The following is a 27,983-nucleotide window of genomic DNA, read 5'->3' on the forward strand; positions in this document are numbered from 1 at the left end:
AGAGAAAACAATTTTCCACAAATTTTTATTGATGAAATTAAAGATATAATAAAAATTGAGTAAGTTTTGTAATACAGGTGGACTAATGAGAACAATGCGTTTTTTTGGGGGCAGAGGGACAATGTTTACTTTAATTAGGGTTGAAAGTTAGTGTTTACTGTCATCAAAATCAGTTGCACATGCTTATATGTGATGAATTTTATATATTTCATCTTTGCAATATCTTTTTACACATATAGGCACTATGTAAAATATTTGGTACTGCCAAATACTAATATGAACCTGATATGGTTTGGATCTGTATCCCCACCAAATCTCATGTTGAATTGTAATTCTCAATGTTGGAGGTGGGGCCTGATGGGAGGTGATTGGAGCATGGGGTGGTCCTTCATGAAGGATTTAGCACCATCCCCTTGGTGCTGTTCTTGTGATAGTGAGTTCCCATGAGATCTGGTTGTTTAAAAGTGTAGCACCTCCCCCGCCTCCTCCCTGCGACCCTTCCTCCTGCTTTAGCCATGTGAAGTGCCAGCTTCCCTTTCATCTTCTGCCGTGATTGTAAGTTTCCTGAGGTCTCCCCAGAACCCAAGCAGATGCTGCCATGCTTCCTGTACAGCCTGAAGAATCATGAGCCAATTAGACCTCTTTTCTTTATAAGTTACCCAGTCTCAGGTATTTCTTTATAGCAGTGGAAAAATGAACTAATATAGAGTCCATGAACATATGACTTTGATTGAGAATATTCTTCACTTGGGAGATATTTATAGAGTTCTATTAGATTCTTCTTTTGACATTTGCTTGTACGCATGTCATTACGTTGTTGATTAACTACTTCCAGTTGAAGTTCAGGTGGTCGCTACTCAATTGCTTAAATAAATATATTTAGAAATGTTGAAATTCCCCTTGTACTTGCATAGAAGTCTGAAATGCACGTGCTGCTGGAACTGCAGTTTGAGTTCAGAAAAGATACTCCCTGCAAATTTGTGTGGGAATGGATGTCTCACTTCATGTTTTAACTTTTGACAGCTCGGGAAGTACTTAGAGCAGCTTAACATTACTCGTGATTCAACATTGTTGCCAACTTGACTTTGCCATAGTATAGATATTATGTATAAGTTTTGTTTTGCCCTTTAACTTCAGGTTTAATTCATTAAGGAACATAAAGACTGCAGCAAAAACTTGTTTCTAGTGCTATTCAGTGTTTGATAATAGTAGTTAAAGGTAGTTTTTCTCATTCAGAAAAATTTCAATCTCGACCTTAAACTTTAAAGTTCTCAGTAAAACCTTACCATTGCTAAGCTATGGAACTGCTGTGTGGTTGGGCAAGTCAGCAAATTCAGCTTCTATTTCTTTTTTTTTTTTTTTTTATACTTTAGGTTTTAGGGTACATGTGCACAATGTGCAGGTTTGTTACATATGTATCCATGTGCCATGTTGATTTCCTGCACCCATTAACTCGTCATTCAGCATTAGGTATATCTCCTAATTCAGCTTCTATTTCTAAAAAAAGTTCATGGAACTGATGATGGTTGAGTCAATGATGCCATGTGAAGTCTACCATTGACACTGCTGGTTCAGTAACAGGATTGATTCCAATATTTTCCGTAAAGTACCTACAGATGAATGATACAATGAATAACCATAGGCTTTAAGCACCTACGTTTTCATAAACTTTGTTTTTTCAACTAAGCCTTTGTTCCGCCTCACACATATTTTCACTACTATCAGATTTATCACATCTTGGCAGATTCCATTTCAGGCTGTGACATTGAATTAGCATTTTCTCAATTTCTTCAACAAATATTCTCATCCATATTTGTTTCATACACATAGAGGTTAATTTCTGTCACTTCAAACTTGGCAGTTCCCCTTCAATAAGCAACAGCCAAGCTGTATTTGCACATCTGTCAACTCATTAAGAGCCAAGAAAAACCACTTGAAATCATTTGCCTTGTTGTTTAATTGGCTATTGATATTGTTACTCATGTCTTTGACTTTTTGAGCAGTTATTCTCATTGAAAGGCTAACAATGGCCTGGGCGCGGTGGCTCACATCTGTAATCCCAGCATTCGGGAGGCTGAGACGGGTGGATCACCTGAGGTCAGGAGTTCAAGACCAGCCTGGCCAACATGGTGAAACCCCGTCTCTACTAAAAATACAAAAATTAGTTGGGTGTGGCGGCACATGCCTGTAATCCCAGCTACTCAGGAGGCTGAGTCAGGAGAATTGCTTGAACTAGGGAGGTGGAGGTTGCACTGAGCCGAGATCACACCACTGCACACCAGCCTGAGTGACAGAGCTACAGTCTGCTTCAAAAAAAAAAAAAAAAAAAAAAAGGGCTAATAATGTTTATTTTCTCTGGACACATTTCTTCAGCTGTTGCAATCAAATATGATTTAATTAACTCACTACTGGTAATAACCTTTCCCTGCTTGGCTAACAAATGAGCCACTTGGTAACCTATTCTGCTTGCAGTCTCATTTTGATTTTTTAGTTTTTGTAAAGAAATTCTACTGTGATGATATATGCTACTTAAAATGTTTAACTTTGATGATTATTAACTTCTTGCAAGTTAAGAATATTGTGGGGTGCTTAGTCTGGTAATGTTGATGTATAACGTTGTATTCTTTTAGCACAGCTCTAGTGTCATTGCATAATGGACACAATGCTTTGCCATTGTCTTAAAAGTGCGACATTTAAAGTCTGCTTTTCTCTTTTCTTCTTATTTTGATGTGATGGGCATGCACTGGTAATTAAAAAATAGGTCACAGTACAGCAGTATATGTGGCGCACAAAACACTGTTTAGCTATAACTGCACCTCTGTGATTTTTGTGGGCTGAGCAGCAGTGGAAGTGAGCAGAGTGCCATGTATGGTCCCCTTCAACAAATATTTAACTCTGTCACTGTAGTGCAAATATGGCTATAGAAAATATATAAGCAAATAAGCATGGTGGTGTTCCAATAAAACTTTATAGACACAGAAATTTGAATTTTGTATAATTTTCATGTGTCATGAAATAATATTCTTTGAGTTTTTCCAATCACTGCAAAATGTACAAAGTATTCTTTGTAGGACATACAAAAACAGCCAGGCAGTGGGCTGTATTGACCTACCAGTTGTAGAATGCCCAACCATGCCCCAAGTCAATGTCCATTACACAATGCTGAGTCCCTAACAGGAACCAATGTGTGGAATGATAGTGGATCTGTGACTACCCTTCAAGTTATTCACTTGGGAATTTATGCATTCTGTCCCTCTAACTTCAGGCTCCATCTGACTGGAGGTACTAGATTCTAGGGAGGAAAGACATTTATCAGGGGTCACAGTAAGAATCTCACTAAACATAAAGCTATGGCTGTGACCTGTTCACTTTATCCTCCTTATGCCAAGAGACAAGCAGTCACTCTGTAATGAAAGGAGTCACTCTGTTGGCAGGAATAATTAACACTGATCATTAGGAGAAGATGCACTGCTGCTACACTAGGTGGGGGTGAGCAGGAAAGACTGTGAGTGTGGCTTGGATGATTCACTGGAAAATTTCTTGGTGCTTCACTGCTCAGGTGTAATGGTAGATTAACCCATACAGCAATCACAGCCTGAGAATTATAGCCAGAGAATTATAGCCAGGGATGAGGGTCTGGATCACCACTGCACCCACTTCCCTTCCCCTTACTGGCGGCCTGTGTAGACAGCAGAGATGCAAGTCAAACAGGAAAGGAATCTAGAAAGGGTAGTGGATGAAGGGGAAAAGGTATGTGACTGACAGTCTCAAAGTAAATGATGGGCCTGTAGCTTGTCCTTTTGACCCTTTTCTTTTTTCCTCAGGAGTACATATGCAGGTTTATTAAACCTAAGTAAACTTGTGTTATTGGGGTTTCTTGTACATTTTGTCACCCAGGTAATAAGCCTATTACCCATAAGTTATTTTTCTTGATCTTCTCCCTCCTCCCACCATCCACCTTCCAATAGGCCCCAGCATCTGTTGTTCCCCTCTATGTGTCCATGTGTTCTCACCATTTAGCTCCCACTTATGAGTGAGAACATGTGGTATTTGGTTTTCTGTTCTTGTGTTAGTTTGCTAAGGACAATGGACTCCAGCTCCATCCATGTTCCTGCAAAAGACATGATCTCATTCTTTTTTATGGCTGCATAGTATTCCATGGTGTATATATATATGTACCACATTTTCTCAGTCTACCATTGATGGGCATTTACGTTGTAAGGAAGATAAATCATTCTATCATAAAGACACATGCATATGTATGTTTATTGCAGCACTATTCACAATAGCAAAGACATAACCCTTCTCTTTTAAGTTTTCCCAGGAGACAAGACCAACCAGAATCGTTATTTTTAAGTGGTGAACATTTACTATGGGAAGCAAGTAGGTACGAGCGGCATAAAGGGTTGGGCTGCAGTGGATTTGCAGATGTAGTGGATCCTTTCTTCATAGCTGGTGACCCATCCCACATCTCTTGGGAATATTGGCTGCTGCTGGGTCACTGCTGTCATCCATTGGGAATTGTCTTTGGCCATAGGGAAGAGATTTGACCAAGATCATGTCCTCTCCTAAGGAGAATCCTGCAGCCAATCACTGGCTTGTGGTTGGTGTTATAGGTTGAAGTGTATCCCTCCTAAAAGATATGTTGAAGTCCTAACCCTCAATACCTCGAAAAGTGACCTTATTTGGAAATAGAGTTTTTGCAGATGTAGTCAATAAGATGAAGTCATTGGGTGGGCCCTAATCCGGTATGAGTAGTGTCCTTATATTAAGGGGAAAGTTGGACACAGGCACAGATGTGCAGAGAGGGAAGAATATGTGAAGACACAGGGAGAATGCCATGTGAAGAGAGAGGATTGGAGCGATGTGTCTACATGCCATGGAACACCATGGGTGATGCCAGCACATCCCCCAAAGCTAGGAAGAGGAAAGAAGGTCGTTTTCCTACAGGTTTCAGGAGGATGGCCTTGCTGACACGTTGATTTTGGATTTCTAACCTCCAGAACTGTGAGCCAATTAAACTTCTGTTGTTCTAGTCCCCTGTCTTAGTTTGTCCAGGCTGCTATAAGAAAATACTATAAGGCTGGGTACGGTGGCTCACGCCTGTGATCCTAGCACTTTGGGAGGCCAAGGTGGGCGGATCACTTGAGGTCAGGAGTTCGAGACCAGCCTGGCCAATATGGTGAAACACCGTCTCTACTAAACATACAAAAATTAGCTGGGCGTGGTGGTGGACACCTTTAATCCCAGCTACTTGAGAGGCTGAGGCTTGAGAATCACTTGAACCCAGGAAGCAGAAATTGCAGTGAGCTGAGATCATGCTACTGTAGTCTACCCTGCGTGACAGAATGAGACCCTGTCAAAAAATAAAAAATAAAAAAAGAAGAAAGAAATAAAGAAAAAATAAATAAATCACATTCTGTTTCACCTTCTTCCTCCCTGCTCCCCCTTTCTCTCTCAGACTCCAAGTCCCCACGCTTCCCCTCTCTCTTCCCACTTCAGGTTTCTTCCTCCCTCCCTTCTTTCTTTTCTTTCCTTCCTCCCTTCCTTCCACAGGGTCTTACTGTGTTGCCCAGGCTGGAGTGCAGTGGCCCAGGCTGGAGTGCAGTGGCACGATCAGGCAGCCTTGATCTCCTGGCTTCAAGTGATCCTCCCTCTTCTGCCACCCAAAGTGCTGGGATTACAGGGAGCACCACTGTGCCCGACCCCTCCAGGCTTCTTTATTTCTCCCTCCCCTGCCTTCCCCGTGCCATCCTTCTCCTCCAGTCCCAAAGTCCCCAGCCTCCTCACCTCAGATCTGGGACTTTCAGCACCAGCCCACGTCCATTCCTTGCCCTTGCCCACCCTTACCAGGGTAGAGGGGACAGAGGAGGGAATGACAGAATTTGTCTCCAGGAATGCAGACCCTGGGGGCTCCAGGTCTCCTCAGAGAGGTGGGCTATGGGTAGATAGTCCGTTCATTCATCCACTCATTATATATTCGGTGAACAATTATTTTTCACCTACTATGTCCTGGTATTGTGCAGCCTCTGGGGTCACAAACATGATGAATGCTCAGCCTCTGCCCTCTAGGAACCAGTGAGGAAAGGGGCCAGTCAGCAAACAGGTGATTGTATAAGATCAGGTGAGGACCACAGGTGGATATAGATCAGGTGGAAATCTTTAAAGGGGGCCATGGGGCTTCCCAAGGTGCAGGATCCACCAAGTAAACTCCTGGGTCCTCCTGGGAGGCTGCTGTGCCAGGGGCTGCATGTGAGTGTCACTTATCTGGGGGTGGGGCTGGGGCTGCTGCAGAAGAAATGCCTGAGGCAGGGGCTGAGGGTTGCCTTAGAACAGCCCATTCCCAGGAGACCTGCTTTCCCTCCTCTGCAGGCCATGGGGCTGGGAGCACATGCAGAGGGCTGGTCCCACTGGGACCCTCACTGAGTCCTGCTTTCTTCTCCCTTTTCCAGCCCTCCTTCAAGGGGCCTACTGAGAACCTCTGGGGGAAACTCTGGTAGAGGAGGTGGAGAATGGTGGGGGTGGGATGGGAGAATGGTACCCTGGGATGCTGGTACTTCTGTGCTCAGTGCTCACCCACAGTGGCCCTGAGGGGCCTGTGTCTTGCTCCCTGTGCTGCATCCCTTACCCCAGATCCAGGAGGCTCACTCCACCATGCTCGCCCCAGCCCCCTCACCCAGCGCACTTTCCTTGGATGGCATCTTCCTCTGCTCCTCAGCCCCTGGGGTGCCTCCTCCCTGCCCACTGGCTAGAGGCTGAGCTGGTTCTAGTAGCACTCAAGGCCCAGCACCCACCCTGCCTCTAGGGTCACCTCATCCCCCAGTGCCCCAGCCCCTGGGCCTCTTCCCTGTCTGGATCTCTCTCCTTTCTGGACTCCAGCCTCCTTGTTCCACTGGGCTCTAGTAATGGGATCTTTCCTGTGCCCTTGGAGCGCAGGGACCTTTATCCTTCCCCTAACAGCCAAACACACTTGGATCCTAGTATGATGATCTCTGTGTTATAACTGAGATGGATAGAGGTATTTAAATGAGCTTTTATTGAGGCATAATTTACATACATATAACATATATCCATTTTAGATGTACATTTCATTGATTTTTTGGGGACAAGTTTATACACCTGTGTGACCATCTTGGCAACCAAAATACAGAACATTCTAGGCTGGGTGTGGTGGCTCATGTCTGTAATCCCAGCACTTTGGAAGGCCAAGGCAGACAGATTGCTTGAACTCAGGAGTTTGAGACCAGCTTGGGCAACACGGTGAAACCTTGTCTTTACAAAAAATACAAAAATTAGCTGGGTGTGGTGGCTGTTCTGGAGGCTGAGGTTGGAGGATTGCTTGAGCCCAGGAGGTTGCGGCTGCAGTGAGCCATGATCATGCTACTGCACTCCAGCCTAGGTGACACAGCTAGACTCTGTCTCACGAAAAAAAAAAAAAAAAAAAAAAACACAGAAAAAAATCTACAACATTCCATTACCCACAGAATTCCCATTCAGTCTCCATCCCAAAGTCTGGGCAACCACTGCTGTGTCCCCATTGATGACAGCTGTCTCCACTGCAGTGCACACACACATGGATTCACACGGTGTGCCCTCTTCAGAGTCTGGCTTCTTTTGCTTGGCTAATTTTTTAAGATTCAGGATGGAGGTTTTTCAGCGGGATTTTTCTAGAAACAATGACAACCAGAAGCTTTGGGAAAACATGGAGATGCTGGGATCTGCATGATGTGGTGGTTTAGCGCCAAGGCTCAGTGTGGAGCAGAGCTGGGACCAAATGCTAGCTCCACAGCTGACCAGCTATGAAACTGGGTGAGGTGAGCCAAGCATGATCTCTGCACCTCCATTTTCTCAGCTGCGAAGTGGGGCTAATATCACTGCATTGCTATCACCATGGACAGGAATGTGGTGACTAGTGGCTTGACTCTGGAGCCAGACTGATGGAGGCACTAAGTTGACACAGGTCTCCCGGGGGCCTGGCCAAGATCTTTATCTTCAAATAGGTGCTTCCTGCTCCTTCCCTGTCCTACACATTGTACCCCACTATTTCCCCATCCCCCACCTCACTGCTGTCTTCCCCACTCCTTCATTCCATTAACTTCAAACCGACACACCCGCCATCCTCAAAGCACCTCCTCCTCTTCCCTACATTCCCCCTATAGATCCACATCGGCCTCTCCCATACTCACCCTACACATTCCCAGTGCACTCCTCAGTGACCCCAGGGCTGTGCCTCACCATGTCCAGCTGGGTCTTCAGAGGCTGCGATCAGGCAGAAAGGGCCCCTGCTTATGCAGTGACCACCCTCATCTGTCTGATCATGGCCTTGAGGTGTTCAGGGACAGAGGAAGACAGGAGAGCACTTGAACCCATTTGAGCTTTGGATGGAGCCCAGGCTAGTCCTGGGGGCCTCAGGGAGTTTTCCGGCCTGTGCGTGTCCTGTCCTCTCAGGTGCCTAAAAACAGACTGACCTGCAGATAGGTCAGACATAGGGGCCTTAGGGACACTGAAGGAGTTTGTCGTGTCCCTCCAATTCCACCGTCCTCATCAGAGATATTGTTAGTTTTTGTGTACATCCTCCTATTCCCTTTCTGTAAGATAATGCCTTTACAGCACGTGTGTATAAATGTGTGTTTATATTGGTATCACCTTGCCTTTCATCTTGATTTGATTCACTTACGGAATCTTGTTCTTTTCTTTTCTTTTCTTTTCTTTTTTTTTGAGATGAGGTCTCACTCTGTCACCCAGGCTGGAGTGCAGTGGTGCGATCTCGGCTCACTGCAACCTCCACCTCCCAGGTTCAAGCAATTCTCTGCCTCAGCCTCCCCGAGTAGCTGGGACTACAGGTGCATGCCACCACACCCGGCTAATTTTTTTTGTATTTTTAGTAGAGATGGGGTTTCACCATGTTGGCCAGGCTGGTCTTGAACTCCTGACCTCGTGATCTACCCACCTCAGACTCCCAAAGTGCTGGGATTACAGGCTTGAGCCACCATGCCCAGCCCAAAATCTTGTACTTTTCTATATCTGTACATAGAGAGCAAACCCATTCTAATAGTTATTTGGAATACCAGTGTTTAAAGGAACTGAAAGGCATTTAATGACTACAAGCCAGATTTTAATGAGCAGCATTATATACCTTTGTGTCAATGGGTCAGTACTTGGGGTCTTCTAGGTTTTCCTTAGAAGAGGCTCATATGCTGGAAGCTGTCCTGGTGCCTGCATCACAGGTGCCCTTATGACATCACAGGTCCCGCCCTTCCTCCACTCTTCCTGTTGGAGTCCTGATCTGAGGAGTGCGGGCCGGAGGGTGATGGAACCATCTAGCCCCTAACCATGGGTAATTTAGTAAAGTCCAGACCTGTGGGGATTTTATGACCTGTCCCCAGTCAGATGTTTTGTAAGAGGCAGTCAGAACCACACTAGCTTTCTGAGAAGGGAGAGTAAGTTCCCCACAGTTACTCATGACAGGACCCCCCCCTCCATGCTTGAAGTCCTAGAGAAAGCCAGGAAGCTGTCTAGAAACAGTGAGAACGGTGTTTGACTTGGCATCTAGCAGTGGGAGAGCACCTTTCACTTTCTTCCCTATTTCCCCCCATACATTCTGATTCCAGAAGGATGGCAAGCTGTTTTAAATGATCATCAAAGATAATGATGAAATCACATCGATAGAACAGAGCTGGAAGGAACAAAGGGGAGAAGAGGGAAGCGACTCCACCCCCAACACCGTCAGCCCTACCAGGCCACACCTTTACCCACAACTCCGTGGGTGGCTGGGTCCAGAGAGCCTTAACTAGTGACATCTCTGACCCCTGTGGTCCAGCAGAGTGACTCAAAGATCTATGACCCTGTAATTTATTGTACAAAGAGTGGCTTCAGTGAGGGAAACAGGCACCTGTCCTCATTACCTGACATCAATCAGGGTGTCCCAGAAAAACTGGGGTGAAACGTCAGGGTATGCAGAGCTGGAATGAATGGGGATTGGCTGTCTCTTGCCCCCATTTTCTTATCAGGCAGAGAGATGTGAGTCTGGCTGAGATACAGAGTGGAGATTGTGGCCAGGAGTGGGGCAGAGGAGTGTGATCCCAGACCACATAGGGCTGGGGGCTGCAAATGGGGACTGTGGGGAATGCAGGGACCAAGGGGCAAAATGTGTGTTAGTGTGTGGAGTGTGCATGTTTGTGCAGATGCATGCATAGCTGAAGTTCAAGCTGTTCACAATGTGTGTGAGGTGGAGGAATCTGTTACTACTTTGATGAAGAGGAGGGAACACAGCAGCTTGTGGGTTTGACCTGAAGTCAGAGCAAAGAGGGCAGGGGGAGCAAAGGACACCACTTCTCCAGCAGGTAGGAGGGCTCTGAAGGGAAGAGTCATGGATCCCAGGTAGATGGCAGCTCTTTTACCTCTAAGTCACAGTGTTCTTGCTTTAGACTGGCCAGCAAGGTCCATGGAAAATGGGGTGAGGTAGCTAGGGCAGATGTACACCTATTTTGTAGATGGGGACATTGAGACTCAGAGGTCAAGTGAGGTGAGCACATCCACTGACCTGTGGGTGGCAGAGGGGGGTCTACCTGGTCTCCTGGGTTCAGCTGTTGCCCTGCCAGGTGCTGAACTTCAGAGGAAGGAGCCATCATTGATAGAGGATCAGGGCCCCTTCCTGGCATACCCTGAGCGTGTCTGTTTTCTCTTGTAAGGCCCAGAAGAGAGGACCATCATGACAGAAAGGTCTGCAGCTGTTTTCATCCAGGCCTGGTGGCGGGGCATGCTGGTGCGACGCACATTGCTGCACGCAGCCCACAGCGCTTGGATCATTCAGTGCTGGTGGAGGCAGGTGCTGGAGAAGCTGCTGGCAAAGAGGCGGAGGATGGTGTTGGAGTTCTATGTGCAGCAGGAATGGGCAGCAGTCAGGCTGCAGTCCTGGGTCCGCATGTGGTGTGTCCGCCAGCGTTACTGTCGTTTGCTCAACGCTGTCCGCATCATCCAGGTCTATTGGCGCTGGCACAGCTGCCATTCCTGTGTCTTTATTGAGGGCCACTACGAACTCAAAGAAAACCAACTTCATATTCAACTTGAAATCTCTTTGGGCTCACAGGCTTGTACCTTACAACAATGCATACCCCTTCCATTAAAAGAATGACCAGGTCTGCTTTATCTGTGTCCCCAGCTCTCTTCGTCAGATGTATTTTCAGGAGGTCATTGTTTGAGATAATGATGGGAAATACTAGGCATGTCACAAGTCAGCTGTGAGGAATCAGCAGGGGTTGTCTTGGGTTCCATGTGGAGAAGGATTCTGAAAGCTGTCTGAGATGAGTAGGACTTGTGATTGATTAGCAATGTCTGCCATAGATAGAAGAGTTGGGGTTTCAGGGTCACCAAGTCAACCAACTCTAGGGAGACTATGTAAATGGAACCCCCTGTGGTTGTGCAGCATGGAAGACTGTGTCATCCTTTGCTATTCATTCATTCATTCATTCATTTATAGAGACTGGCTCTTGCTCTGTTGCTCAGGCTGGAGCATAGTGGTTCAATCACAGTTTCCTGCAGCTTCCAACTCTTTCCTGCTGCCTTAGTCTCCTGAGTAGCTGGGACCACAGATGCCCACCACCACACCTGGTTAATTTTTTAAACATTTCTTGTAGAGATGGGGGTCTAACTATGTTGTCCAGGCTGGTCTCAAACTCCTGGCTTCAAGCAGTCCTCCTGTCGTGGCCTCTGAAGTTGCTGGGATTACAGGTGTGAGCCACTGTGCCCAGCCTTTTAAAATAAATTTTAAAGATTTATTTTAAACATGGTGTTAAAATATACATAACATAAAATTTACTATTTTAACCATTTTAGGTGTATAGTTCAGTAGCATTAAGTACATTCGCATTGTTGTGCAACCATCACCACCATCCATCTCCAGAACTTCTTTCATCTTGCAAAACTGAAACATTGTACCCATTAAACAATTACTCTCTAGTCCTCCCTCCCCTAGCCCCTGACAACCACCATTCTACTTTCTGTGTCTATGAATTTGACTACTCGAGGTACCTCCTATGAGTGAAATCATACAGTATTTCTCTTTTTGTGACTGGCTTATTCCACTTAGCATAATGTCTTCCAGAGTCATCCATATTGTAGCATGTGTCACATTTTCCTTCCTCAGGCTGAATATTCCATTGTATGTATGTGCTACATTTTATTCATTCATCTGTGGATGGACACCAGGATCCTTTCACCTTTTGGCTATTTGAATAACGCTGCTATGAACATGGATGTGCAAATATCTCTTGAAGACTCTACTGTCAATTCTTTTGGGTATATACCCAGAAGTGGAATTGCTGGATCATATAGTAATTCTGTTTTTAATTTTTTTGTTTTGTTTTTGTTATTTTAAGAGACAAGTTCTCACTATGTTGCTCAGGCTGGAGTGCAGTGGCTATTCACAGGTGCAATCCCACTACTGATCAGCACGGGAATTTTGACCTGTTCCATTTCCAACCTGGGATGGTTCACTCCTACTAGGGAAACCTGGTGGTGCCCTGCTCCTAGGAGGTCACCATACTGAGGCAAAACTTAGTGTGGACAACACATTAGCATAGTGCACTACCATACTGTGTTCCATAGCAGCTGTAACATTTTATTTTATTTTATTTTATTTTTTGAGACGGAGTCTTGCTCTGTCCCCCAGGCTGGAGTGCAGTGGCGCAATCTCGGCTCACTGCAAGCTCCGCCTCCCGGGTTCACGCCATTCTCCTGCCTCAGCCTCTCCGAGTAGCTGGGACTACAGGCGCCCGCCACCACGCCCGGCTAATTTTTTGTATTTTTAGTAGAGACGGGGTTTCACTGTGGTCTTGATCTCCTGACCTCATGATCCGCCCGCCTCGGCCTCCCAAAGTGCTGGGATTACAAGCGTGAGCCACCGCGCCCGGCCTGCTGTAACATTTTATATTGCTACCGGCAGTGCAGTGCACAGGTGTTCCAATTTCTCCCACCTCCTCAACACTTGTTATCTCTGCTTTTTTTATCACAGTCCTTCCAATGGGTATGAAGTGGCATCTCATTATTTTTGATGTGTATTTCCTTAATGATTCGTGGTGAAAAACATCTTTTCATGTTTTTGTTGGCAATTTAATATTTTCTTTGGAAAAATGTCTATTCAAATTCTTTGCCCATTTTTGAATTGGGGTTTATTGGTCCTGTTAGTGTGTTGTAGGATTTTAATACTTTATCGGATATATGATTTATAAAGATTTTTCTCCCGTTCTATGGATTGCTTTTCACTCTGTTGTTTTTGTCTTTTGATGCAAAGAAGTTTTAAATTTCTTTCTTTTTTTTTTAAGACAGAGTCACTCTCTGTCACCTGGCTGGAGTGTAGTGGCACGATCTTGGCTCACTGCAACCTCCACCTCCCGGGTTCAAGCAATTCTTCTGCCTCAGCCTCCCGAGTACCTGCGATTACAGGCATGCCACCACACCTGGCTAATTTTTGTATTTTTAGTAGAGACAGGGTTTCACCATGTTGGTCTCGAACTTCTGGCCTCAGGTGATCTGCTTGCCTCAGCTTCCCAAAGTGCTGGGATTACAGATGTGAGCCACCGCGCCTGGCCAGAAGTTTTAAATTTTGATGTAACTGAATTTACCTATTTTTTCTTTGTTGCCTGTTCTTTTGGTATCATATCCAAGAAGTCGTTGCCAAATTCAGTGTTATGAAGGTTTTCCTCTATGTTTTCTTCTAAGAGTTTTATAGCTTCATATCTACGTTTAGGTCTTTGATATGTTTTGAGTTAATTTTTATATATGGTGTAATGTAAGGGTGCCTTTTCGTTTTTTTTTTGCCTGTGGATATCCAGTTTTCCTATCACCATTTGTTGAAGGCACTGTTTTTCCTTATTGAATGGACTTGGCACCCTTGTTGAAAATTATTTGACTATATCCATGAAGGTTTATTTCTGGTCTCTCTCTTCTATTCTACTGGCTTAGAGATCTGTCTAATATGCCAGTACCACACTGACCACTGTAGCTTTGTAATAAGTTTTGAAATTTGGGAAGTGTGAGATCTCCAACTTTCCTCTTCTTTTTCAGTATTATTTTGGCTATTTGAGGTCTCTTTAGATTCCATATAAATTTTAGGACAGGCGTGGTGGCTCATGCCTGTAATCTCAGCACTTTGGGAGGCCAAGGCAGGAGGATCACTTGAGGTCAGGAGTTTGAGATCAGCCTGGCCAACATGGTGAAACCCCATCTCTACTAAAAACACAAAAATTAGCTGAGTGTGGTATCGCACGCCTGTAATCCCATCTACTCCAGAGGCTGAGGCAGGAGAATCACTTGAACCCAGGAGGTGGAGATTGCAGTGAGCCCAGAGCACACCACTGCACTCCAGTCTAGGCGACAGAGTGAGACCCTGTCTCAAAAAAAAAGATTAATAAATTTTAGAATCCATTTTTTTCTTTTCTTCATACCTCTCTCTAGTTTTGGATAATTTCTCTATTTCTGCAAAAAATGTCATTGGGATTTTGATAGGGATGGCATTGAATCTGTAGATCCCTTTGGGTAGTACTGGCTTTTTAACAATATGAAGTCTTGTAGTCCATGCACACAGGATGTCCTTACATTTGTTTGTGCCATCTTTTGTTTCTTTCAGCAACATTTTGTAGTTTTCAAATTACAAGTCTTTCACTTCCTTGGGTAAAAATATTCCTAAGTATTTTTTTGATGATATTGTAAATGAAATTGTTTTCTTTCTTTTTCTTTTTTTTTTTTGAGACAGAGTCTCACTCTGTTGTCCAGGCTGGAGTGCAGTGGCACGATCTCAGCTCACTGCAAGCTCTGCCTCCCAGGTTCACGCCATTCTCCTGCCTCAGCCTCCTGAGTAGCTGGGACTATAGGCGCCCGCCACCACGCCTGGCTAATTTTTTGTATTTTTAGTAGAGACAGGGTTTCACTGTGTTAGCCAGGATGGTCTTGATGTCCTGACCTTGTGATCTGCCTGCCTCAGCCTCCCAAAGTGCTGGGATTACAGGCATGAGCCACCAGACCTGGCCGAAATTGTTTTCTTACTTTGCCTTTTGGATTATTTATTGTTAGTGTACAGAAGTGCAACTGATTTAAATTTTTTTAAATTTAAAAAATTTTATTTATCAATTTCTCTAGTCTTTTATCCCTTAAGTGCAACTGATTTTTGTGTGTGTTGATTTTGTATCCTACTACTTTGCTGAAATTCATTTATTCTAAGGTTTTTTTGTGTGTGTGTAATCTGCAGGGTTTACATATAAAATCATATTGTGTGTAAACAGAGATAATTTTACATCTTCCTTTCCAATCTAGATGCCTTTTATTTCTTTTTATTGCCTAGTTGTCCTGGCTAGAACTTCCAATACTATGCTGAATAGAAGTGGTGAAAGCAGTCATTTTGCTTTGTTCCTGATCTTAAAGGAAAAGCTTTCAGTCTTCCACCATTGAGGATATGTTCTGTGGTGAGCAGGTCTGTGGAAACCTGTCCCCAAAGTCTGAGGAAACTGAGAGGTTGAAGAAAGAGGATGACAAATCCAGTTTCTTAGAAAGAAACATTTAATATGGCCTTACAAACAGAAGCCATGTCTGTGTCCCCGGTAGCAGCAAGATAAGATGGTGGATCCCTGTACCATCACCCTCTGGACCCAGGGCTTATCTACCACAGGGAAGGAATGTGTAAGATGATTGAAACCAACCTCTCAGGAAAAGGTGAGAATGCTATGTGAATCTGCCTTAGGGAAGGATTTACAGTAAAAGTAGATAAAGTAGAAATCTTAGAAGCTGTATTAGTCTGTTCTTATGCTGCCATGAAGAAATACCTGAGACTGGGTAATTTATAAAATAAAGAAGTTTACTTGACTCACAGTTCTGCATTGCTGGGGAGGCATCAGGAAACTTACAATCATGGTAGAAGGCAAAGGAGAAGCAGGCACCTTCTTCACAGGGTGGCAGGACAGAGTGAGTGCAAGCAGGGGAAATGCCAGATGCTTATAAAACTATTGGATCTTGTGAGACTCACTATCACAAGAACAGCATGGGGGAAACTGCCACATGACACAATTACCTACACTTGGTCTCACCCTTGACACAAGGGGATTTTTACAATTCAAGGTGAGATTTGGGTGTGGACACAGAGCCAAATCATATCAGAAGCATTCCTGCAACCAGGGGTTAATTGGGAGTGAATATGGTGAATTAATATCCAAGATAAAGTTGCTTTGGCTGCCACCAACTATTAGCTGTGGGCTTTTCCCATATACTCCTTATTATGTTGAGGTAATTTCCTTCTATTCATGTTGTGTTCTTTTTTTTTTTGAGACGGAGTCTCATTCTTTCACCCAGGCAGGACTGCAGTGGTGCTATTGTGGCTCACTGCAAGCTCCGCCTCCCAGATTCACGCCATTCTCCTGCCTCAGCCTCCTGAGTAGCTGGGACTACAGGCGCCCGCCACCATGCCCTGCTAATTTTTTGTATTTTTAGTAGAGACGGGGTTTCACTGTGTTAGCCAAGATGGTCTCAATCTCCTGACCTCGTGATCTGCCCATCTCAGCCTCCCAAAGTACTGGGATTGCAGGCATGAGCCACCGTGCACAGCCTTGTTGTTGTTTTTCAATCATGAAAGGGTGTTGAATTTTGTCAGATGTTTTGTTTTCTGCATAAATTGAGATGATTATGCATTTCCCCTTTCATTTTGTTAATGTGGTATATTACATTGAGCAATTTTCATATATTGAATCATCCTTGCATCCCAGGAATAAATCCTGCCTGGTCATGGAATATATTCCATTTAATGTGCTATTTCTTTTTTATCTTTTTGGAGACAGGGTCTTGTGGTCATGTTGGTTTGCTGCACCCATCAACTCGTCATTTACATTAGGTATTCCTCTTAATGCTATCCCTCCCCCAGCCCCCTGTCCCCCAACAGGCCCCGATGTGTGATGTTCCCCTCCCTGTGTCCATGTGTTCTCATTGTTCAACTCCCACTTTTGAGTGAGAACATTTGGTGTTTGGTTTTCTGTCCTTGTGATAGTTTGCCCAGAATGATGGTTTCCAGCTTTATCCATGTCCCTGTAAAGGACAGGAACTCATCCTTTTTTATGGCTGCATAGTATTCCACGGTGTATATGTGCCACATTTTCTTTATCTAGTCTATAATTGATGGACATTTGGGTTGGTTCCAAGACCTTGCTATTGTGAACAGTGCTGCAATAAACATACATGTCCATGTGTCTTTATAGTAGAATGATTTATAATCCTTTGGGTATATACCCAGTAATGGGATCACTGGGTGAAATGGTATTTCTAGTTCTAGATCCTTGAGGAATCGCCACACTGTCTTCTACAATGGTTGAACTAATTTACTCTGCCACCAACAGTGTAAAAGCGTTCCTATTTCTCCACATCCTCTCCAGTATCTGTTGTTTCCTGACTTTTTAATGATTGCCATTCTACCTGTTGTGAGATGGTATCTCATTGTTGTTTTGAATTGCATTTCTCTGATGACCAGTGATGATGAGCATTTTTTCATATGTCTGTTGGTTGCACAAATGTCTTCTTTTGAGAAGTGTCTGTTCATATCCTTTGCCCACTTTTTGCTGGGGTTGTTTGTTTTTTTCTTGTAAATTTGTTTAAGTTCTTTGTAGATTCTGGATATTAGCCCTTTGTCAGATGGGTAGATTGCAAAAATTTTCTCCCATTCTGTAGATTGCCCATGCACTCTGATGGTAGTTTTTTTTTGCCATGCAGAAGCTCTTTAGTTTAATTAGATCCCATTTGACTATTTTGGCTTTTGTTGCCGTTGCTTTTGGTGTTTTAGTCATGAAGTCCTTGCCCATGCCTATGTCCTGAATAGTATTGCCTAGGCTTTCTTCTAGGGCTTTTATGGTTTTAGGTCCAACATTTAAATCTTTAATCCATCTTGAGTTAATGTTTGTATAAGGTGTAAGGAAGGGATCCAGTTTCAGCTTTCAACATATGGCTAGCCAGTTTTCCCAGCACCATTTATTAAATAGGGAATCCTTTCCCAATTTCTTGTTTTTGTCAGGTTTGTCAAAAATCAGATGGTTGTAGATGTGCGGTGTGATTTCTGAGGCCTCTGTTCTGTTCCATTGGTCTGTGTATCTGTTTTGGTACAAGTAGCATGCGGTTTTGGTTACTATAGCCTTATAGTGTAGTTTGAAATCAGGTAGCATGATGCCTCCAGCTTTGTTCTTTTTGCTTAGGATTGTCTTGGCTATGTGGGCTCTTTTTTGGTTCCATATGAACTTTAAAGTAGTTTTTTCCAATTCCGTGAAGAAAGCAAATTAATACTTTAAGAAAACCTTGTTATTGTAACATTGGGAACCATATTTTTTAGTTTTGTGTAGTATACTTTTAAAAGCTTGATGAGGATGGTATTGAATCTATAAATTACCTTGAGCAGTATGGCCATTTTCACAATATTGATTCTTCCCATCCATGAGTATGGAATGTTCTTCCATTCGTTTGTGTCCTCTTTTATTTCATTGAGCAGTGGTTTGTAGTTCTCCTCGAAGAAGAGGTCCTTCACATCTCTTGGTAATTGCTTTTCATTACAGGAAGCCCATTTAGATAGTCTGGAATTCAACCTGATAAAAGGGTACTTGAATTTATTCAGACATAGGAAGAGGGTGTTCAGGGTTATGAGTTTACACTATTATAAGGGAATATAAACAAGGAAACTAGTACCTTGAGCAGGAAAATACATGGCTCTTAGTAACAGTATGAGTAGTGTCCTGGTTACATGGAAAAATTCAGACACATTAAGAAAAGACAAGAGTAGAGAATGAAGATATACTCAAGGAAAACATTGCTTTTTTAGACCTTCAAGATAAACATTTCAGCATCAGGCCATAACAATAGAGTTAGAACTGGAGGAAAAATAGAATTAGAACTGGAGTTGGTAAAAAGATTGAAGAAGAGAGTGATCACCCCATCCAAGCAAAAAGATATACCTTTTCAGGGGGAGGAGACTGAAAGGCAATGGTGTATGACCTGTAAACTATGTGCATTGAAGAACAGCAAAAGTTGAACTTCTGAGATATAAATTTGAGATGCTTCAAAAAAAAATTTTACCTCAAGAAATGAAATTACCATTTTGTATGAAAAAATGGTATACAGCATTTCCAACCTGAAAGTAGGGAATTTAAATACATATCAGGAAGAAATAGAAACTGTAGATTAGGAGATGACTGTTAAAGACACATTTCAGTATTAAAAATGAAAATGTCAGGCCAGGTCCAGTGCCTCACGCCGATAATCCCAGCATTTTGGGAGGCTGAGGTGGGAGGACTGCTTGAGCCCAAGAGTTTGAGACCAGCCTGGGCAACATGGTGAGAGCCTACCTCTACAAAAAATACAAAAATTAATTGGGTGTGGGAGCTGTAGTCCCAGCTACTCGGGAGGCTGAGATGGGAGGATCACTTGAGTCCAGGAGTTTGAGGCTGCAGTGAGACAAAGTCACATCTCTGCAATACAGCCTAGGGTCTTTCTTGCAATTTTACTAAGAGCAAATTAATACTTTAAGAAAACCTCGTTATTGTAACATTGGGAACCATATTTTTTAGTTTTGTGTTAGTATACTTTTAATATTGAAGCTTAATCTTTAGAAGGACTTAAATAATTCCCTTCTAATTACAGCCAACCTAATTACACACAAAATTCCTTTAATAAACTCTTTCATTAAACTTTTTATGACTTTCTGAGACCATTGATGACATACTTGAACTGTCTGCTCTGTTCTATATGTCCTCTTTTCTTTTCTTTTTTTTTTTTTTGGAGTCTTGCTTTGTTGCCCGGGCTGGAGTGTAGTGTAGTGGCATGTAACCTCCACCTCCTGGGTTCAAGTGATTATCCTGCCTCAGCCTCTTGAGTAGCTGGGATTACAAGTGCCTACCATGCCCAGCTAATTTTTTGTATTTTTAGTAGAGATGGGGTTTTGCCATGCTGGCCAGCTTGGTCTCAAATTCCTGACCTCAAGTGATCTGCCTACCTTGGCCTCCCAAAGTGCTGGGATTACAGGCATGAGCCACCACGCCCAGCCTATACTTCCTCTTTCTTAAATGTTCAGTGATTTTACTTTAGGACAAAAACATGTCGCACAAGATTTTTATACAAAAATATTATCTTTTCTTTTTAACCTTCGTTACCAAAAATACATCTTCATATCCATAACTTTCTTCACTGCTTCCTTTCTACCTTGTTTCATATTTTCAAATAACCTTTAAATAGCTTCAAAATTAGGTGAATTATTTTAAAATAAAGAACATATTTTATTGTTTTTCTTATATATTTTTTCTGATCAAAAGCACATCTTACTTTCTTTTCCCATTTTTTAAAAGTCAATGGTTATTTATTTATTTATTTTATTATTATTATTATTGTTATTATTTTTATTATACTTTAAGTTTTAGGGTACATGAAGCACATCTTACTTTTTTGGCACATTTTACATGCCAATTATATATCAACTAGAATTTTTAACTCTTAGTAACCTTAAATTGTAGTGAAAACCTTGGAAACAAGAAATCTTTTTTTTTTTTTTTTTTGAGACGGAGTCTCGCTCTGTCGCCCAGGCTGGAGTGCAGTGGCGCAATCTCGGCTCACTGCAAGCTCCACCTCCCGGGTTCACGCCATTCTCCTGCCTCAGCCTCTCCGAGTAGCTGGGACTACAGGCGCCTACCACCATGCCCGGCTAATTTTTTTTGTATTTTTTTAGTAGAGACGGGGTTTCACCGTGGTCTCGATCTCCTGACCTCGTGATCCGCCTGCCTCGGCCTCCCAAAGTGCTGGGATTACAAGCATGAGCCACTGCGCCCGGCCGGAAACAAGAAATCTTGAATTGTCTGTCACATATCAGTATTTCATAAATGAGAACCATTTTATAATTTTTAGAAACATGTTTCCCCATAGTTTAAAAATGTGTATTAAGAGACTAAAATATATTTAGGCTTTCTATAAAATTTAAGAAGCCAAGAACAAACTCATATTTATGTTCAGCAATTTGTTTTAATATTTTTTAGTCTTATTTGGAAATAACCCAAACATTTAGTGGGTATCTATTATTTAATTTAACATAATTTTAAGATGTCAAATTACATAAAAATTTCATTTATATGCATTTATCTAGCTTATATTTGCATTATTTATTTATTTTTAGTGCTTACTTGTATTACTTACAAGAAATGGAATATTAGACAAACTAGTCATTATTTCAAATTATTTTCTTGTTAACCATTTTTATAGCCTGTGATATCAAGTGTTCACCTAAGTAGGAACCTTAAAGTTAAATATATGGATATTTTGCTGGTAATTCAGAAGATACAGCTATTTTCACTAAACCAACATATTAAATTGGTTTTATTTATGAAAAATTACACAAACAAACAAAATTCTGTTTTAGGCTGGATTTATGGTTCTGTAACTTTTGTGTCAAACTCTGACACTTTAAACATCTTTTAGAGACAAATATAAAACTGACCAGTAAATCCAGGCAAAAAATGTATACTGACAATTTTGAACACATTTTAAAATTTTACTAACAATTTTTAAATTAGCTTATTTATTAAATATTTACTTAAGTCACAGGAACTAAAAATCATGTGGGTTAATTCCTATATATTTTATATATGTCCCGCTTGCCTAATTCAATCTAAATAAAACAAATTTAAGGGATTTCTGAATGACTATGTCAGATTTTACCATGTTGACAAAACATATAATACATGTATTCTTACATAAACAGATCCAAACACACACACACACACACACACACACACACACACACACACACACACACACACAGAGAGAGAGAGAGAGAAGGAGAGAGAGAGAGAGAAGGAGAGAGAGAGAGAGAGAAGGAGAGAGAGAGAGATCCACAGCTTTCATTTTAGAATTTTTTCATGAGACAATAACACAAACTCACTGGTTTATAAAAGACAGTTGGATCTAAATTACATTTTGGACAAAATAGGAACCTACTCATATGGCTTAACTTTGTTTTCCCTATAGGTATTCTAATGAAGCCTGTGAACTAAGATTTTGGGGAAAGCAGTTTCCATGGCAGATTGATTTTTAAAAGCTTCTTTCACTCCTACCTTCTTTTTGTCCTTTTTAAATTTCAAAGTTTAGGGTTAAATTTTCCATGTTTACATTTTAGCTAAGACTGGCTGAATTGTATAAGGAAAACAAAATCTCCAAGTATTCTTGAACTAGTAACAAATCTATCTTTTGTTTGCTGGTCTGGTTTCCTGATTAGCATATGCAGGAGAGGAAAAATTTTAGCAATTTTTTTCTGGCTTTTTCTCTTTGGCCTCTGTGTGGCCGAAAAAGTAAAATTTTTATGCTGGACAGAGATGCCTTATAGCATGGCTACAAACTCAAGATTTTGACCAGTTTGATGTGAGAGCCTAACTTTTATAAACATTTATCTAGTACATTTTCCTTGAGATTACTAATTTTTCAATTAAGCATTCTATTACCACATGCAATTATTAGTCAGGCAAACCTAAATTTATAGTTTTTTTTTTTTTTTTTTTTAAGATGGAGTCTTACTCTGTTGCCCAGGCTGGAGTGCAGTGGTGTGATCTTGGCTCACTGCAAACTCCACCTCCTGGGTTCAAGTGATTCTCCTGTTTCAGCCTCTCGAGTAGCTGGGATTACAGGCGCCTGCTACCACTCCCAGCTAATTTTTGTATTTTTAGTAGAGATGAGGTTTCGCCATGTTGGCCAGGCTGGTCACAAACTCCTGACCTCAGGTGATCTGCTCACCTTGGCCTCTCAAAGTGCTGGGATTACAGGCATGAGCCACCATGCCTGGCCCTAAATTTATAGTTCTAAAAAGTGTCTTAAGTTTTGGTTACTGTGAAGCTGTTATAATTTGTAAAGCCACTAATTTGAAAGCCCTTTAAGGCTTAAAAAAATCTTGGCCAGAATGCCATAAGGAGTAGGTTTTATCTCAACACCAGTAGAAAAGTCAGCAGGTTCAAAGTAGGCAGAAAAAAACAGACAGAGAACTTAGAAGACCCTACATGTTAACTTTACAATTGCAGGTTTTTAGAATATTGATCATTTCAGTTCTGAATTTTTCCTGATTTAATTTTGCTCATCAGATGCCAGGTGTGGTGGCTCCTGCCTGTAATTCTAGCACTTTGGGAGGCTCTGGCAGGAGCATCACTTGAGGCCAGGAGTTCAAGAGCAGCCTGGCCAACATGGTGAAACCCCATCTCTACAAAAATACAAAAATTAGCCAGGTGCAGTGGCACATGGCTCTAGTCCCAGCTACTTGGGAGGGTGAGGGGGGAGGATCACTTGAGCCCAAGAGGTGGTGGTTGTAATCAGCTGAGATGGTGCCACAGCACACCAGCCTGGGCGACAGAGCAAAACTGTCTCAAAAATAAAAGGTAAAAATAAAAATAAATAATTTTGCTCATCAATTTTAAAATGTTCACAAGAGTGGGCTATAATATGCAGCCAGCTGGAGTCCCAGAAAACCTGGTATGCCTTAATGTTTGAGAATTCCACTCTGTCTCTTATTAATCTCTCAAGAGCAAAGAAAATTCTATAAATCCTGTTAGGGAACTTCAGGAGTTTAGGCTGGTGCTTTAGATGGTGGTGACTGCCCTAGTGGCTTTTAATTAGCCATCCTGCACCAACCATCCAGAATGTTTGTTTTTGCTTTCAGAAGATTTTCAGAAACAAAAGAGTCAAACCAAATCGAAACAAACCAGTATAAGAGTGTTTGCAAAAATTGTAACCTATGCATGCTGATCAAAATATTAAATGAGTTCCACAAACCAGAAAAGACATGCCTCACAGGCTGACTGTAAATTCTGTAGAAACCAAGAGTACTCAATTCAGAAAGACACACATCTTTATACAAGAAAGAACTTACCAGAAAAGGCAAAGTCTTTTTATCATTCAAGGAGAGATGTATGGTCTTTATTAAGGTTGAGTGATCCAAATCAGATCCCAAATAATATCAAATAATACCAAAAAGAGGGAGGCTCAGCCTGAGAGAAGACTCATCAGGGAAGAACAGGCAAGCCTTGAAAGCAGAGAACTCAAAGGGCTCAAGTGGGTCCTGAACACCAGTTCCAAGAATTGCCAATCCCTTCCAATAGTGTTCTTTTTCAGGTTTCATTTCTGACACCATTTATTCCAACCGAAATAACAAACATTTGGAGAGGAGGTGGTGTAAATTATTCAACTCAGAAAATATAAATGCAAACTTACTAGATAAATTCATTGGGAAATTAGTCCAGTTGAGATATGTGGTCATGAATATAAATGAAGGCCATGCCTCATGGTTGTTGGTTTTGTCCCAGCCACATTCCCTTATTCTGTAGGCATGGAACAGGGAGACGGTTGGCTTCACCTCATACATGTTTGCAGAAAGAGAGTGGGCCAAGGGAGTGAGGTAGTGCAGGGGAGAGATGATAATTAACCACGGAATCTGCACTAGGTAAAGAAACATGCAAGAGCATGTCACGATGGTGGCTGTAAAAAAATGATAGGGTCAATAAACTGGAAGACCTTATCATATCTGAAGAAATATTGGGGTTATTGAAAAGGTGAACTGAAAGAAGAAAGTAATCAAAGAATGGAAAATTAGAAAAAGCAATTTGAGCAATAGTACAATTATTGGTGATGATGAGGTCTAGAGCATCATTGTCCAATGATTATTTAAATTTAAATAAAATAAAAAATTCAACTCCTCAGTTGCACTACGTGCATTTCAGGTGCACCACAACCATATGTGGCTAGTGGCTACTATATTGGACAGCATAGAGAGAGACTTCCATCATCACAGAAGTTCCATAGAATAGCACTGTTTTGGTATGACTGTGGGAGTGAATAGCTGAGGAGAAGAGCAGAAAAGTTTATTTGAGGTTAGAATGGAGGAGATTGTAGGGTCATCTTGACCAATGATAAAATCACCAATAATTGAGATAAGAGTAGGGGTAGGGGTAATATCAGAGGGAGCCCTGTTTGTCACATGGCCCTTGGGGAGAGGAGTTCTAGTGAGGAAATTGTAGAGAAGAGATGAGCTTCTGTAAACTTCTGTTTTCCACTAGTCCTTAGGGTCACCACCTAATCATTAGCATGCCTAGCCCCAGCCCCACCTGCCACTAAGGCCAGCCTCTTATTCTTCACCTGGGGCTACACTGCATTGCTCCCAGGAGAATCAGCCAAATATTGCCATTCCATCTAGGTGCTTGCCAAAGAGGAAACTGAGGCATCCGAGACCCTGGCCGACCTTGATTCTAGGTTGACAGAGCAGAGCCCAATAGTCCATCTATATGTGCAGAGGTGCCCAGAATCTTCAGGAAGATGGAGCCCAACTGCCTCCCAGATCCCCCGGTGAGAAGAAAATAAGGCTGGGGATGGGAACTGGGACTTCTGGCTCTGTCATATATCAGGGCAGACTGGGGCTTCCTATGGCCATTGTCAGTCCAAAACAGGGTCCGTGGACCCAGGGGGCAAACCTCACTGAAATTCTTTCTCAGGGAGAAGAGGAGGCAGCAAGGTCCAAGTCTCAAGAATCCCATTAGCTGGGGGAGCCCGTGAGACACACCAGACCAGGTTAGACCTTTAATAGGGACAGTTGACACAGTGCCCTTCTTGCCAGCCCTTAGGAGTTGATGATCTCAATGTGGAACTGCAGGTGAGTGGCTGTGACCACACAGTGGCCCCGGAGGAGAGCGCAGGTCTGGCAGTCGTGGCATTGCCAGTGGTCCTGGATGACGTAGATGGCATTGAGCACCTGGCAGTATCGCCAGCGGACGCGCCACATACGGACCAAAGACTGGAGCTTGATCACTGCCCTCTCTCTGGTTGCATAGGCGATGAGAGCTGCCTGCCGTTTCTTCTCCAGCACCCTCAACAATGTCATCCGCCACCAGCGCTGAATTATCCAGGCCCTGAGGGCTGCATGCAGCAGTGTCCTGCGCACCAGGGTGCCCCGCCACCAGGCCTGGATCTTTACAGTTGCTTTTGTTCTTATTCTAAGTTTTTCCTAGGCAGAGACAAGAGAGATCAGTCAGAAAACTTCCTGCCACCAACTTCTAGGATCTTCCTGGAAGGAGCCTGTATTTTGTCTCTTAAAACACAGCCCTTCCTCAGAGTTCAGGGGAGTTAGCAGGACACTGACTAGGAGCCATCAGACCAGGTGGTGACCTTCCTCTGCCACTGTGGGCACATCACTTCAATCTCAGAGTCACAGAGTCCTTCTCCAGACTGTCTCTGCCGTGCATGGATCAAGGGAAAAACCATTAGTAACTAGAAGGGTGCATTAGGGATGTGTGGGACCTTGTTAGTCACACTCACCTCTTCGGTGCTCACTGCGTTTGGAAAGGCCTCATAACCTTCTGCCTGGTAATTCTCTGCTAATTTCAGCCCCAAACCACCACTGGCTGATTTCTGTCTGCCACGACCATATTTTGATACTATGGTAAGTTTTCAATACCCTGACCACATATTCTACTCCAAGTCTTTCCATATTTTGAACAGTCTACTCTCTAATTCCAAGTTCTCACATTCTCACCTCTCAGCCTCATGCATTTCTTGATGGCTTTCATTTTTTTTTTGAGAAGGAGTCTCACTCTGTTGCCCAGGCTGGAGTGCAGTGGCACAATCTCGGCTCACTGCAAGCTCTGCCTCTCAGGTTCACGCCATTCCCCTGCCTCAGCCTCCTGAGTAGCTGGGACTACAGGTGCTCGCCACCACGCCTGGCTAATTTTTTGTATTTTTAGTAGAGACGGAGTTTCACCGAGTTAGCCAGGATGGTCTCTATCTCCTGACCTCGTGATCTGCCCCTCTCGGCCTCCCAAGGCTTTCATTCTTTCCAATCACTCTCAATGTCTCAGTCAGGCCCAGATCCAGACAGCCCAGACTGAGAAGGGGATGGAGGAAAAATTAGCCAACATTGAGTTGACTCCTAATTAGACCCTGGATCCATAAGAGGCAAAATCCCACACTTCATGATGTAGATATAAATGTTCTGGATTTCTCTTAACTACATGGAATTCTTCTCACCTTGATTTTCTGCTGTTTCTTCTTCTGCAATATCTCCCATTCAATGCTTTCTTCAACATCCTCAATTATAACTAAAATTAAGTTGCCTTTGGTCTGTCATCAGAATTAAATGGGAAATACATAAATGAGTTAAGACCGTTTCTCTCTATGGCTCTATACAAAGACAATTACTACTTTAACATCCTCTCTTTTCTCAAGTCCTGTAAAGCCCAGGGAGATACCCACCCACCCCTGGTCCACCTAATAGATCTGGCCATGTCTCTTACACAAAATCGAACCCTCATGGCCTGTCCTTAGATGGTTCATTAGCCCTGATTTCTCTGCTTCCCAAGGTCTGGCATGAGTAACATGAGTGAGGAGAGAGCTCTGAATTCACAATTGCATTATGACATAGGGATTGGGACATCTGCCACAGAGATGTGTCTCTATCAGAAACAAACTCCAGGGGAACTTGTACTGTAGCAGGATGAGCTGCAGACAAAACCCCTCAGACACTGGGTTAAAGAAGGAAGAAGCTTTATTGGGCCGGAAGCATTGGCAGACTTGCGTCTCAAGAACCAAGCTCCCCGAAGAAAGAGTTCCTGGCCCTTTTAAGGGCTTTCAACTCTAAGGGGTCCATGTGAAAGGGTTGTGATAGATTGAGAGCACATGTGGTTAGAGTCGGGGGTGGGAGAGGGTTAATCTTTCAATCTCAGGTCTGGTCAGTGGCACTGGTTGGTCTTGCCACTGACTTCATTCCTGTTGCTCTTCAGCTTTTACTTCCTCCTTCTCTTCAGAGACAGGAGACAGTCAGAGAAATGGCCTCTGTCCTCAGTACCACCTGTCTACTTGCCTCCTGTCAGAGATGTGTCAGAGCTGAGGGTGGAAAAATGGAGCACTTGAGTGCCATTCCATAGCAGGGCTCTCCTCATGTGAAGTCCATCCACAGTCCCTTC

The 27,983-nt window shown here is 42.9% G+C and overlaps 3 protein-coding genes and 1 long non-coding RNA gene across 13 annotated transcripts in view; 2 read left to right on the plus strand and 2 right to left on the minus strand.

Annotated features, from left to right (window-relative positions):
* Positions 1–27,983, plus strand: part of IQCF6 (IQ motif containing F6) — a 127,253-nt gene that overhangs the window by 18,573 nt on the left and 80,697 nt on the right. For 2 of the 8 annotated variants that reach the window (XM_063608964.1, XM_055275254.2), the window contains one exon: positions 25,226–25,374. The exons of 2 other annotated variants lie outside the window; for them this stretch is intronic. In XM_063608964.1, the coding sequence (XP_063465034.1) occupies positions 25,345–25,374 (30 nt within the window). In that variant the 5' untranslated portion in view covers positions 25,226–25,344. Of the gene's footprint in view, positions 1–9,278; positions 9,338–25,225; positions 25,375–25,520; positions 25,597–27,983 lie in introns of those variants that run through there. 4 more of the 8 variants (XM_063608969.1, XM_055275292.2, XM_055275258.2 and 1 more) reach the window with 4 other exon arrangements.
* Positions 9,137–11,271, minus strand: LOC134731348 (uncharacterized). Its single transcript, XR_010113559.1, has 3 exons — positions 11,115–11,271; positions 10,569–11,031; positions 9,137–10,482 (listed from the first exon to the last, which is right to left on the minus strand). It is a non-coding gene; the product is annotated as an uncharacterized lncRNA (long non-coding RNA).
* On the plus strand, positions 9,249–11,145 carry IQCF5 (IQ motif containing F5). 3 transcript variants are annotated; one of them, XM_063609006.1, is made up of 2 exons: positions 9,249–9,337; positions 10,692–11,145. In XM_063609006.1, exons 1-2 carry the CDS (start codon positions 9,334–9,336, stop codon positions 11,132–11,134), a joined length of 447 nt encoding a protein of 148 aa, XP_063465076.1. In that variant the 5' UTR covers positions 9,249–9,333; the 3' UTR covers positions 11,135–11,145. The 3 variants fall into 3 exon arrangements, with proteins under 3 accessions (XP_063465076.1, XP_055131320.2, XP_063465084.1); XM_055275345.2 differs by having other exon boundaries at positions 9,298–9,440; XM_063609014.1 differs by lacking the exon at positions 9,249–9,337 and adding an exon at positions 10,509–10,525.
* Positions 25,593–27,409, minus strand: IQCF2 (IQ motif containing F2). Its single transcript, XM_055275211.1, has 3 exons — positions 27,315–27,409; positions 27,049–27,141; positions 25,593–26,029 (listed from the first exon to the last, which is right to left on the minus strand). The coding sequence occupies exons 1-3, from the start codon at positions 27,330–27,332 to the stop codon at positions 25,646–25,648; spliced, it is 495 nt and encodes a 164-aa protein (XP_055131186.1). The 5' UTR covers positions 27,333–27,409; the 3' UTR covers positions 25,593–25,645.

Source organism: Symphalangus syndactylus, chromosome 1 (genome assembly GCF_028878055.3).
Source record: "Symphalangus syndactylus isolate Jambi chromosome 1, NHGRI_mSymSyn1-v2.1_pri, whole genome shotgun sequence".
In the NCBI taxonomy this organism is placed as follows: domain Eukaryota; kingdom Metazoa; phylum Chordata; class Mammalia; order Primates; family Hylobatidae; genus Symphalangus; species Symphalangus syndactylus.